This window comes from Nesoenas mayeri (assembly GCF_963082525.1).
Source record: "Nesoenas mayeri genome assembly, chromosome: 1".
NCBI lineage: Eukaryota > Metazoa > Chordata > Aves > Columbiformes > Columbidae > Nesoenas > Nesoenas mayeri.
The window spans coordinates 141362469-141375768 of NC_137541.1; the positions used below are offsets into that span (position 1 = coordinate 141362469).

The window sequence follows — 13300 nt, forward strand, 5'->3', positions numbered from 1 at the left end:
AATTTAATTATTCTGTGAAACAAATTTGCATTTTAAAATGTCAAAAATGAACATGACATGAAATTGCTACTTGCATTTAGTGCTACTTTAAGCATCTGGTACTGGTTACTTCTAGAAATACATTACCGGATTAGGTGGATCATTAGCTGATCAGTCACGAAGTTTCTGTATTCATCTCAAAAAAAAAGTTGTTGTTCCACATAAATTATTTTTAATGATTGAAAGGATATTAAAAAAATTGCATGTAGAGGCTGAGACGAGGAAGGTAGTTCTTGATTTGCTTTGAAGGCAGTCTGGTCTCTTGCCTAATAAGCTTTTAATGGTGGAATGGTTGAATTGGGAAACGGGCCAAGAGCAAAGGGAAGAGAATGTAACATCTCCAGTATCAGGGCTGGTGGTTCATAGTGTGCTGGGCCTGGCAGGTCCTGGTATCACAGCTGTTACATTCCATTAATTAAAGTGCTGTTAGGTTAAAAGTAACTTTCATGAACTGTTTTATTCCAATCCATAATTTTGCAAATAGTTGAAACATTTTTTCAGTCTGATGTCTTCCCTGCTACTTTCTGCTTCCTAATGAAGTGCAGTTTTCAAATATGGTGTTTTGTAAAGCAACGAGTTGTAGAAGATCAGTGTAAACTGAGGAGGTCTTGGTGCCTTATCATTATATCTGATTTAAATATGTTGGGAGATTATTTATCTTGCATTAGCTGTGTAGTAACATAGTGCTGCCTAGGAGACATAAAACGTGTGCATGCTTGCTCTCTCTCATATTTGCTAGGATTAGTATTAAATTCCTGTAGTTGTATTTAGTAGTGCTTGTGATTCTTTTGTGCTTTGTGGCTGAAAATTCATCATAACTGGTGCTTAATCTGAAGCTTTGATTTGAGTTCTTACTGTAATCACATTTTGAACACGCAGTGGCCCTTTTCAAAGGGTCCTTAAGTTGTTATTTTTAATTTTTTTTTTCACTACAGATCTGGATTTAAAAGTTGAAAACAAATTGTTCAAAGCTGCTGAAATGGCACCTTATCTAATTAGTTCTTTTCCTCAGCTTTCTCTGCCCACAGAGGAGAGGACATGTCCCAATTCAGTCATGCAACTGGCTGAAAGAATGAAACAGATCCCAAGCTGAGCCTTGAGCTTCTACTCTTCTGTTGCTTGGGGATTGCCTCTACGCTTTTTGTTTCTATTTTGGTCCAGGTAGCATTTGAAAGGAAAGTGTCCCTAGGAGAAGCAATACGTGTATTGCCTGAATTGGGACAAGGGAGGCCAAGTCACTGAATTCATAGATCTGCACTGCCACTGGCAACTTGCTTCTCCTTAATTCCCACATCTGGGAAGTGGAGCTAACATCCTGCTTTGCAAACATAAATGAAATCTCATGCCTCTTCCTCAAGGCACTTTGAATTCTTTTTTGGCAAGACATCTGTCTGTACAATGGTGGCAATAATTCCTTTGGTTAAGCCTTTTGGGTGTTGCAGCTATGGGCAACAAGGTGCTCTGTTGCTCTGATGAGTGAGAGTGAACTCAGGAATATAATGTAGAGGAAAATCTTGGTAGGTTTATCACAGTTAATTATTAAACAAACCTTTATTAAAGACCTTCATGCAAAATGCATTCCTACTTTGATTTCTATCATTAAAAGAGCCTGTCTTCTCTCTAGAGAGAAGAAAAATCTTAATGAATTAAGTAGAGAAACAACCCAGAAAGCTGAATATTTGAGTCCCTTGTTGTTTCTCAGAACATGGATTTTGATTACAGCTCATAAAACTGGTAAGGACAAAAGTTCTGTAAAAAGCAGATCTCCCTAGTACCCCTGATACCTGATGAGTATTTTAGTTAGATTCTTGCCAGCTGTGAATGCCTAAGTGAGTGGCCCATTCTTGACTGATAAAGTGTAAAATGGAAATCTGTCACGCAAAGTATCTTTCTCGTACTTTGTCCCTGCAGGCGGTGGTTGTTGGTTTCTTGTGAAGCGGTGGCTGTTGACTGGAGTGGTGGCACTGAGATTTGAGAATGAGGATATGTTTATGCTCTGTCACAGAGTATTTATTCATTTATTTATTTCCTGAATGATCCCCAGCCGATCACTTAATCTCTTTATAAACTGGCCATTCATCTCTGAAGTCAGCACTGTAGCCTGGCTGCCTTGCTGGAACCTGTGTGTGGAAGCGTCTGAGCTGCTGAGCCTTTCCAGCAGTGTGGACAAAAAGAAACTAGAGGTCTGTTTTCTCTCTCTGATGTGGTCTTGCATTTCCTGGACAAATTGCTGCTGCAATTATTTTTTTTTCACCTTGGAAAAATAAGGTGAAATATAATTTCCTGGTTTCACAGGAATGTTCCTTAAAGAAACTTTTGCCAGTCCTAGTGAGCCATGGTGTAACGGTATAGTGGGATAGCAGGAACTGTGCCTGCCTCCACTAAGATTTTGGGTTTTTATGAAGTATGCACTGTTTTATATGTGGAAGGTTTTTCTACATAAACCTTAATGTGAAAATATAGTGGATATACTTCAGGGACAGCTTTTTACAGTTTTTATTTGTAAATACAATTTTTGAAAGCCCTCCAACTATCTGTCTCATTCACTCAGAGCTTCCACTGGCCTTTTAATGGGTAGGAAGCTCCCCAGTCATATGCTGCAGGTGTTAGCGGATTGTGTACAGTTTATGTATTGAGCATGCTAGAACTTAGACACCAGATGTGTTTTACTCTCATCTACTAAATTTATGAAGTGCTAAAAATCCTACAATTTAAAGACTAGTTAATAAAAGGATTTAATGACCAAGAGTCAAATCCTGCTGTTGTCATTTATTACAGTGTATTCTATGATTTATTCTGCTCTGAATAAATGTCCAGAAATGTGTATTTTCTCACAAATTGTACTAGAGGACAGGCACTTATGCTCTGTAAAAACGGTGATGCTATAAAATTCACTCACACAGAATATTGTACTTGGCTGACAGTCTTTCAGGTGGCCTCATCCTGTAAGCGCAGGCAAATCTAAATTACACATTCAGTGGAAAATCAGTAGTTCTTGTTCTCTAAAGTTTAGTATTTTGTTTTACAATGTCATCCAGTCTTTGAGGATGCGTTCTGAAGAGAATAAAGCAAGCAGTACAATCAGCAGTAGTGTATTTGTGAGTTATAACCTTAGAAGCAGGAGGTTATTTTGCACTAATGCGTTTTTCCCATAGAAGGCATGGACTTTTGTGCTGGTTTGTTAGGAATATTTATTATCATCCTGCATTGTTTCTAGCTTAAAGTAGGACCCCTGCTGCGGTGAACACTATATAAAACGAGCAAAATAGGCAGCCTGTGCTCTGAATTGATTACTGTTTAAGTATCAGTATTGCCAGTGGAACTTAATTAAAAGTCTAAATCTTGATCTTAAAGCAACTGGGTGTTTTGCAGTTGATTCGAGAAAAGCGAAGGCTTGACTAATTACCTTTTTTTTTTGATTGAAATTATTTTCAACAGCTGCATGGAATTAACTTGTTTGACATCATCAAGATATCACTTTAGACAGAACACGGATTATGTTAGCTCTGCGCTCTGCTTCCTCTCACAGCATTACACAGACACTTTTCTGGTTTGAAAATAAGTGATATATTGGCATAAATACCTTCCAGTTGTAAACTCTGCTTTTTAAAATAGAATACTGTCTTTTGTGTGTTTCTTCAGGGCTAGCTGGAAAGATTATAAATGCCATCATCAATGAAGGATTTCGGATCTCAGCATTGCAGATGGTAGGTTTCCTTCTGTGTGTGTGTTTTTCTGTAAACAGAAGTTAGAGGAGTGCTGTGTGCATTTCACCATAATGCACAGGTGTTTTACTGCAATAGAAAACCCTTGTGAAAACTGTTTTGGGATCAGCAGTGTCCTCATGATATTTGTGTTTTATTGTTTGATTGATCAGCTGTTCTGTTTCTCGGTGCTGGGTGACCTTGAGCCAAGACACTTTATTTCTGTATCTCAGTTTCCCTATAGTTACAAGGGAGATAACATTAGCTCTGTTTTCTGGAGCAATTTAAGATGGCTTTTAAAAGATACTTGCTAAGATTAGAGAAATGATTGTTAATATCCTTCCTCAAGTTTTTAAATATATGTTTAGCATGAATTTAGGGGAAGGTTTTTAAAGATAATTAAAGGATTTTGACACGCCAATCCCCCTCAGCAGTTTAAGCAAGTTGGCACAGAGATTGTTCCCAAGGGTCGTGCTGTAAGTCCTGCCCTTTGATTTTTGTGAAAGTCTCAATATGAAATCCCCCCATGACTCAAATTCCCACCACAAATGAAGAACAGCTTGTTGTCTACTTATATTTAAGGTGTTAGAAGATAGTGCATGCTGTGTTGGCTGTGGCATCATTGGCTAAGTTGTTGACAAACTTCATATTGTAGCTGTAAAGCCATTGCTTTTACTTAGTGAAACCTAAAAGAATATTCTGAATGTTTGCTGGTGAAGAAGGGATGTCTGTTTATCTTTTATATTGTTCTTTAGGGCAGACTAACTAACATATTTGTTTTCTTAGTTCAACATGGACCGTGCAAATGTGGAAGAATTTTTTGAGATTTACAAAGGTGTTGTCGCTGAATATGTGGTAAGCATAAGTTTGAAAATAATCTGTTTAAAAATAATATATCATTATACAAGGAAAAAGTCACATCATATTTTTGGGATTGTGATAGGATTTCTTTTAGGAACCTGCTATTGACCCAGTAAACTAACTCATTTGAAAGTCGTGCTATATTGTCTTTTGTTAAAAAATGTTCAGCCAAGGAATTTGTATAATACAACACAGTGGAGAAAAAAAAGCTCCTCAGATGACTTATTTTATTGCAGTAGAGATATGAGAATGTGTCACATCTGTAGCTTTGTTTGATTTCATATTACAGTAGTGGCTTGGACCAGGATATATATTTAATATTTTGTTTACAATGGAGGTGCTGTATTTGAATGCTTGTCTATTGGCATTTTGAGCTATTCTTAAGTTTATTGATCTGACTTTCGTGGATCTTCAGAAAATTTAAGAAGTTTAAGATGTGCTATAATCCCAGTGGATGTCTAAGACTCTGTGTATTATTATGCCTTGTTGTACTATCACATAAAACTTTCTGGCTGCAGGCAGAACAACAGGCATACAAGAAGATGAGCTTGCATTTCTGTATCTACTTCTGTCAGAGGATTTTGGTTCATTTTACAAATAGTAATGAGTTTAATAGTAATGAGTTTAGCTTCTACTGCCATATAAATTATCTATATTTTTTAAATGGTTAAATTACTAAAAGTTGTCTACACAGTTACTGTAATAATATTACTCCTGACATTTACTAATATTATTCTGATTATTACATTCTTTTTCCCCTCTTAATTATTGTAGTCTAATTTATTTCAGCAGCATTTGTAGATTTATCTTTAAATAGATTAGGAGTACTGTTAGTTCACTCTCAGACTGTTGAATACTCTTAGTTGAATACTGAGAACAGCATTTTTGGCAAGGACCAAAGATTGGACAGGCAGACTTGTAGGTATGTGGCAGAATTCAAATATGGTAATATCTGACCAGTATCAGAGCCCAAAGAATCCTGTGATACTGCAAAAGTCTTTGCTTTTAACCGAACTGGAAATTCTCTACCATCTTGTGCAGTTTTTTGTACAATCTCTGACCCCCTAATAAATTGCAAATTTTAGTTACATAATTTAATTGAAGAATTATTCAGAAGCGAAAGTGACATTTAAACAGGGTAAGTCAATAAAGAAGATATGTTTTAGATGTAATTTGAAGAAAAGTGAGAATCTTGGGCTCTGTCCTGTAAGCCATATGTGCTGGGTACACTCAGCTGAAGTGAAATGAAATTAGTATCTCTATGCGCTCAGGATGTCCGTGAAGCAGGAAAATATGGGAAAGCTAATCATCATGGTAAAGGGATCCAGAGAAAGCACATATGGGAACAGCAATAGATACTGTTAGTGCAGGCCAAATAGGAAGAAGCATGTTGTAAAATAGAATATTGAAGAAAGAATATGACCTCTTATATCTGTGACTCAGAACCGTCTGTTTTGATCTGAATTTTATTTATGACACCAAAATAACTCAGCACGGAAAATATTTGGCATCCAGAAATCCTTTTCAAAAACTGTACTCCCATTTCTTCTGGTTACCCCTTATCTGTCAGATAAAGTCTCGAAATTGTATATAAAGCACTTCTCTATGAAAACAGAAAGCTGAACAATTGCCCAGAATTGTAGCTTTGTTGGTATCTCCTCCGTTGGATTTTGCATACTATTGATTAGTTGTGCTTTTTTGCTTTGTATTTCTTAATGTAGCCAGAATAGAAAAGGAGGGAGATTATTTTGGATCAGCTCAGGGTCCACTTTGTTAATCAAAAATACTTGAACTTGATCCAACTTCAGGAAATGGTTTTGATTGACCACAGGCCATGCATTTGATGAATAAACCATTTGCTAAAGAATATTTGATTTAGCTGTGACTGTGAGTCTTGCCAGAGAAACAATATCTGCTATTTAAATTCAACTCTGGTCTTGATGAGGCTGTGTAAGGTAGACCTCTCTTGTCTCACGTAATACCACATAGCTCTCTGCTGGAGCTGGTGGTGGTTGGTCTTCAGTCCTTAGCATTGTGTTGTAGTGAGGGAGTCAGTAGCTTTGCTGACGTTGTTTGCTGTTGCTGGTGGGATGTCAGCGCTGATACAGAAACAATAGAATAGGGAGGAACCAGAAAAAAACAGTTTGAAGGGAAGAATTAAGTTGATTCAACTGAAGTTAAAGGCCTGTTTTTTCTCTGCTTTCCTGTTAACAGTTATTTAGATGACAAAATTCAATGGAATTGTACAGAGTAGTGACTTTGTGGCGATTTACTGTTTCTTAACAGAATGAAATCTATTGCCCTTTGACCTTTTCTTGACAGAGAATCCATTGGTGGTAAAACAGTTTTGGGAATTAAAATATTTATTCATCTTGTAGAATGTGAAGCATGTCCTCTCGGGAATGCTTCTACCTGCATTTCCGAGGATCAGGTTGATGATAGAGACGCTTGGCTAAAATTCTGTTGTGTGGACTTCAGAGTGGGGAGATTAAGTACATTCTCTCAGTGTGGAATCCATTATGAAGACACCAGCTCTCTGAAACAATGCTGCTTGACTTGGAGTCTTTGTGTGTTTAGTTTCCATCATAATTCATAAAAGGCAGAGAAGGACTTAATTCTTCTTTTCCTACTGCTTTTTTGCCCACTCTGTATGCTTTTGTTCTTTGTCGTGGCTCATCCTTGATCTGCCCATGGCTGGCGGGTGTGATTGCTATACCTTACTTGTCTTTCCCTGTCCTCGCTTATTTCCTGTGAATGTTTTCTCCCTTCCACTTTCCTCATTGGTTTTGATTCTTTTGATGTCCTGATATGTTCAAAACTTGTCTGCCCAAATTTCTAGACAAGTATGCAATTCTAAAGGCATGTTTTAAAAAAGGAAGTCAGACTAGAATGTCAAAATAGGTTCTTCTGCTTATGAAACCTATACCTCTAATTAACAAGCTCCAAATTGACACTAATGCCCAGAGTTAATTTAAACTTACAAAAACTAAGACCTATCTTCATCACCCACTCAGAACTCATGATGTCTCTTTACTCTTCAGGAGGCTCCAGGGAAATAGATGATTTTGGTGTAACTGAGATTGTGATAACAGTACAAAGCACAAGAATGTTGCCAGATCAAGGACCCTTTCCCTAACAGGTTGTGCCACAGGCCCTTTTCAGTTCTGTTCTGTTGACTTGTGTGTTTCAGCTTCTGTAATAATATGTGAGAAAAAGATAGTGAGAACCAAAAGTCCAAGAGACATTTTAATGACTTGAAGCCATCAAATGGGTGTATTATATATTTGGAAACAAATAGCGGCTGTGTACCATGGTCCCTGTAGGGAACGCTGCAAAGTACATTGCTGCCTGTGGAACTGGCTGCTGTGGAACAGTGTGATTTTATTCAGGCTTATAACCAGCAAAGCATGATCCATTTTGTCTAGTTTGACAAGTTATGGGGTACTTATGCGAAATCCAGGTCCAGATCAATGAGGATGTACCCACAAAATAATCTAAAGTATTGTGGGTGCTGTTGCATGCTATTCATTATCATGTTGAAGCCGAATATCCAAATTACCTCCATCTCTACCTTCTAAATCAAGTAGCAAAATGGAAAACATTTCTTTTGTTGTGAATACTAATGACATCTTTGTTTCATGTCTTTACTCTCCTAAATGCATCAATATTTCTCAGTTGTTCCTGTCCTGTATGTTTGAGTCTAGTTTTGGGGAAGAATACAACCCTTAATAATGCCTGTTAATAATGCCAGAGAAGCTCAGATTTCTTTCTGTCTTTTTTCTCTTCCAGGAGATGGTCACAGAGTTGTGTTCAGGCCCTTGCATAGCAATGGAGATTATACAACCCGAGCCTCCAAAAGTGTTCAGAGACTTCTGTGGTCCTTCTGACCCTGTAAGTACTTGCCTGAGTGATAACAAATGCTGAAAAAGTTGATGTGCTGTCTGTGTGAATGAAAATATCACAGTGTGGTATGGCTGCCACATACCTGCTGCATTCCTTGGAAATGTGTTACCTTATTGTGGAGGTCAGATGCTAGTTTTAGTGGACCAATTTACAAATCCTATAGCAACTCTTCTGATCTTACCTAAACTAGATGGCAAAATACTGTGGTGATATTTCTGTGAAAGCAAAGCTGTCTAGGCAGAAGTCTTTGAGGAAGATTCATAAATGTTCTGTAATTGTGAAAGGAGAATTGGTTCCTTTGTTTTTTCAAAAGGAAGCATATAAAAAAGGGTGTAAAAGTTCTCATAGCTGTTTGCTGTGGTAATGCTTCCAGCTTTTATCTTTAATTTCTTGAGCTGACTAATTGGATATGTGTGATACTGTATGCAATTTGGAGGCAAGCATAAGTGCTGTTTCAAAAAGTTTGCAGTTTTTTGTTAAAGAATGAAGGCTACTGTACCACATAGAAGCCATGAGGCGAAATGTCAAGATAGAAGCAATGGGGTCAGGGTCTGTATGTTTTTTTGGTTATGTTTTGACATTTTAGTTGTAGACTGAGAGGGTTTACCAGTTTCCATGGAAAAAATTCACACAGATTAATAGTTGAAGGTGAGAACAAGTTGTTCAGGATATATTTTTCTTCAGATCCAGTTTCCATTGCAGAAAGCACAAATTAAAGGCATTATCCAAACTTTTTTTCCCCTCCTATTTGCTAACATTCAAATGTTTCTCTGCTAGGTTAGCATCTTGTAAGCAGAGTGTAACCTGTTTATCTGACTCAGTTTTAACTGCAGGATGATGTATCAGTAGTAATGTACACACTGTAGTGGTTTCAGTTTTGTTTCAAATTCCATGTTTGAGGTTTATGATCTTTAAAACTTCCAAAGATGCGGGTTTTTTTAATCTGGACCTATTATATCCTTTTCATGTTTCTACTTGTTTAATGCCTAATACATTAAAATCAAAATACACTTGCAAACATCACAGGTGCTTTAGGTTGTTAAAGACAAATGTACCTGTAAAAGGGGCATTTCTCTACTTTCCCTTACTACCTCACATGAAAAGCCCTGTCATAGCCATACAACACGTGTGTGACTGAAAGAATAGTTGACTAGCTGAGGAACTGACCAAGAGATGTATAAACTGGTGGCTTCTTGGAGTAGCACAAGAAAACAGCAAAGGAGGGAACTAAATTACTGCCTCCCAGATCTCTTGCTAGTGACTTACCTGTGCTGTTTGTGTTTCCCTTTTAATGGTTAACTGTATGATTTGTGAAGTGAAAATGAGTACCCACCTGCATCTAGTGGCAGCAGATGGCTGTAAGGTTTGGAACAGTGAATTCATAGCAGTTACACTAATGGGATGTTTGGAAGACAGGCAGCTGTATTACATATTTCTGTCTACTGTTTTCTGTAAGAATTGCAAATTAATTGATTCTTCAGGCACATAAGACATAGGTACAATAACTCTCAACAGTGATCTTTGCCTGAAATTTATCTGTCTCATTAGATAGCATTGGTAGCTTGTACTTGAGGAAGAAGGGTCCAAGACAGGGATGTCAAACTCACTTTCACCAGGAGCCACATCAGCCTCACGGTTGCCTTCAAAGGGCCGAATGCAATTTTAGGACTGAATAAATGTAGGAGTAGTTACATTTATCCAGTCCTAAAATTGCATTCAGCCTTTTGAAAGCAGCCACGAGGCTGATGTGACCCCCAGTGAAAATGAGTCTGACAACCCTGGTCTAAGATATCTTAGTGGTCTTTTGTCATTCCCAACCAGAATTGTCAGAGAAGCTCAGAACTGAACTCTATGGTTACAATATCTGTCTCAAATAGGAGTAGAAGAAATCATAACAGCAATTTCATTATCTAGCAAGGTTATATACAGACCATGAAGATACCATGGAATTGATATTCTAGTGATTAGAGTAAATCTGTCGTGTAAATAGTGCATTATCATTGAGAGATCTGAATCTCTCTGTAACTCATATATTTATATATGCTAGATCCTGATGTGTGTACAGCCTGTTTATAAACACAGGTGAAGACCAAGTTTACTACAAAATGTACTCGATTTGGTCACTTTGGCTCCTGTTAAATAGCATCCTATTTGGCAAGTAGTGCCATTGAAATCGCTGTGATTACTCTCAAAGCAAAGTGCTATCTGAACTGACTGTTGGAATTCGACTTATATAATGAATTCTCTCCCAGTCACGTGTGCTGTTAATTATATCTTAGATACATAGCAAATGTAATTATTACTTTGTGGAAAGTCACATATCTAAACTGTGTATGAATTTCTATCTGTTCCTGGTTTTGCAGGGAGGTAGTTGGCATAAACTTCAATAAAAGACATCCAAAAAGAGGTGGTACAAATTTTCCCAAATCAAAGTGAGATGTCATTTGAAAATAGATCTGTTTTTGTCCAAGTCCCTGTTGTTTAGTGCTGAAGAAAAAATTAGAGGTGTTCCATTTTGAGGATTATAGTTTAAGCTAGCAGTTTATATCAAGTGTACAATGCTAAAAATTAAATGGAGCTTTGTTCTGTTTTCTGTAACTGGGTAATATTTTGTTAGCACTGCAGGTCAGTAAAGCTCTCTGCCAAAAATATCCTTCATTATAAACCAGCTTATAAATACTTTGTTAAAACCTCTCATGTGGTAGTAGGGAAGGCTACTAACCAAAACCATGTTTTGAGCTTCTTTGTAGTAGCATACGAACAGACTATCAAATCTGGAAAGCGAGCAGTGAGATAAAGATACTCGTCTTTAACGAGCTGTGCTAGACATACTCTCAAAATTACTGTGACCTGATTGAAGGGCTCAGTGGAACTGAGATTGCAGGCTTGTGGAACATTTGTCCCTGGTGGATAGTATATGCACTAGGAGAAATGCTTTTCTGCAGGTCTTGCTGCTACTTGCATTCTTGTACACTGGCACTTTTCTAGTGAGTGGCTGGCTGGGTCACTGCACTCCTGGTGAACTGTCAGCACCTTTAATTGCACTCAGCTTAAGCTCCTGGTGTGCTGCTGGATTTATTTTGTGTCATTGGTGACCTCATCTGAGGCATTTCTGTAATCTTTCAGCCGTGATGGTTGTTTTTCTTGTCTTCCGATTGCAGCCTTTAGCTTAGCTGTTCTTCCCAGCCAGGTCCCAGGCTACTCGTGTGACTTGCTCTTGGTGTCGCTCTGCGCTTCATTCTCTCTGTCCTGGAATGCCTCTGTGGCTAACGTGTAGGGCTTAGAAAGGGAAGGCTCTCTCCACATTTACTATAACAAATGGCTATTACGCTTTACTTATTGTTACATCACCCTTTTAAAAAGCCAGCAGCCATTCTGATAACCCATCTTGAAAATACTGTTTCTTTACAATGTTAATAATGGTTGTTTTAAAAAGATCTCTGAATTCCACACAAGACAGTAGCTTTTCAAGGAGAGGAAGCACCCACAGCCTCTGCTATGCACCCAAAGCTAGAGGGTCTGAGGTGTATATTGAGATCCTATGAGCAGCTGGGCACTTCATTTTGGATATTTACATTTCAAACAGGAATGGCATTTCTGAAATTACTTTGAATTTGACTGATTTTCCATGGTGTATCTGAATCATTTAAGCCCTTTTTCAAAATATACTATAAAATTCATTATGCAGACTGCTAAATTAGGGGTTTTGTGCCAGGTGCTATTTCACTCTGTTTCTACTGATGCAGTTCTGACATTGAGAAAGGAAAAAAATACACTTCTGGCAAAGAGGTAACTTCTCTAAAAAACTAGAAAGAGGAGTTAAAAAGTTAATTAAATCACGTTAATGCAGAACACAAACCATTTGAACTTTCATTACACACTATCACTTAGAAATAAGAGTTGCTAACTGCAACCGAAGTTTAGCAGAAAAGAAGCTATGATTCTTCTTCATTGTAAAGACATGTAAGTGCTTGGAGGGGTAGGGGTAAATGCAGCACAGTGTGCACTATCAAGAAAGCTGTTTTGCTTAAATGTGGTAAGAAAAAAATCCACAGACTCTCCTGCATTGAACTGATATTTTTTCACATGGATCAGGAAGCAAAGGCTATAACAGAAAACCTCAGAACAGGGGGATGGTGACCAGGGAATCCCATCACTTCCTGAGCTTACTGGCATTGATATTTCATTTGATTGGTGTTCGTGTATTTTTAGCCCCTGGTGCACTTGGAGGCTTTTGCTACAGCTGCAGTTTTCATGCAGCTTCTATGTTGAAATAGCTGCTGGTAACTTTTTGTCATGAAATTGTTGACATGATTACATAGTATTCATAAGACATTTGTAAAATGCTGTAGAAATGATATCTATTACTTTCTTTGTTTTTTTTTTTTTTTTAGATTTTTTGCCTTTCTTTTGAACTTTCTTCATATGCAAATGGAAATTTTGGTTATAACATGTGATTCTGGGAGTTTACATCAGCTACATGTCCTGGCTGGTTGCGTAACATATAGTAGTCTTAAGAGCTTTTAGTTAGGATTGGCAGTACACTAAAAGTGACTCAAGTACCTTCTGCTGTGAGATATTATTAAAGTGATGGGATGTGCTGCAATATTTCTGCATCCAGTGGGCTGAAAGGGCTTTTCATATACTTGGTTTAGATCCTAACCTGCATTCTTTTTTACCTTCAAGATTTGCAGTTTCAAGGGTAACAATGTATTAACAGCCTTTTGTACTTTTGCATCAACACCAAAGAGCTGAAAGGGAGATTAGATGTTTTAAAACAAAGCAGTGAACTG

At 37.6% G+C, this 13300-nt stretch overlaps 1 protein-coding gene across 6 annotated transcripts in view; it reads left to right on the forward strand.

Annotated features, from left to right (window-relative positions):
• NME7 (NME/NM23 family member 7) overlaps positions 1-13300 on the forward strand; it is a 96514-nt gene that overhangs the window by 48012 nt on the left and 35202 nt on the right. For all 6 annotated transcript variants that reach the window (XR_013923597.1, XM_080363576.1, XM_080363575.1 and 3 more), the window contains 3 exons: positions 3682-3746; positions 4530-4598; positions 8394-8495. Coding sequence is in view for 5 of the 6 variants with exons in the window: in XM_080363576.1 (XP_080219702.1) it covers positions 3682-3746; positions 4530-4598; positions 8394-8495 (236 nt within the window). In the remaining variant the exon portion in view is untranslated. The remainder of the gene's footprint in view (positions 1-3681; positions 3747-4529; positions 4599-8393; positions 8496-13300) is intronic.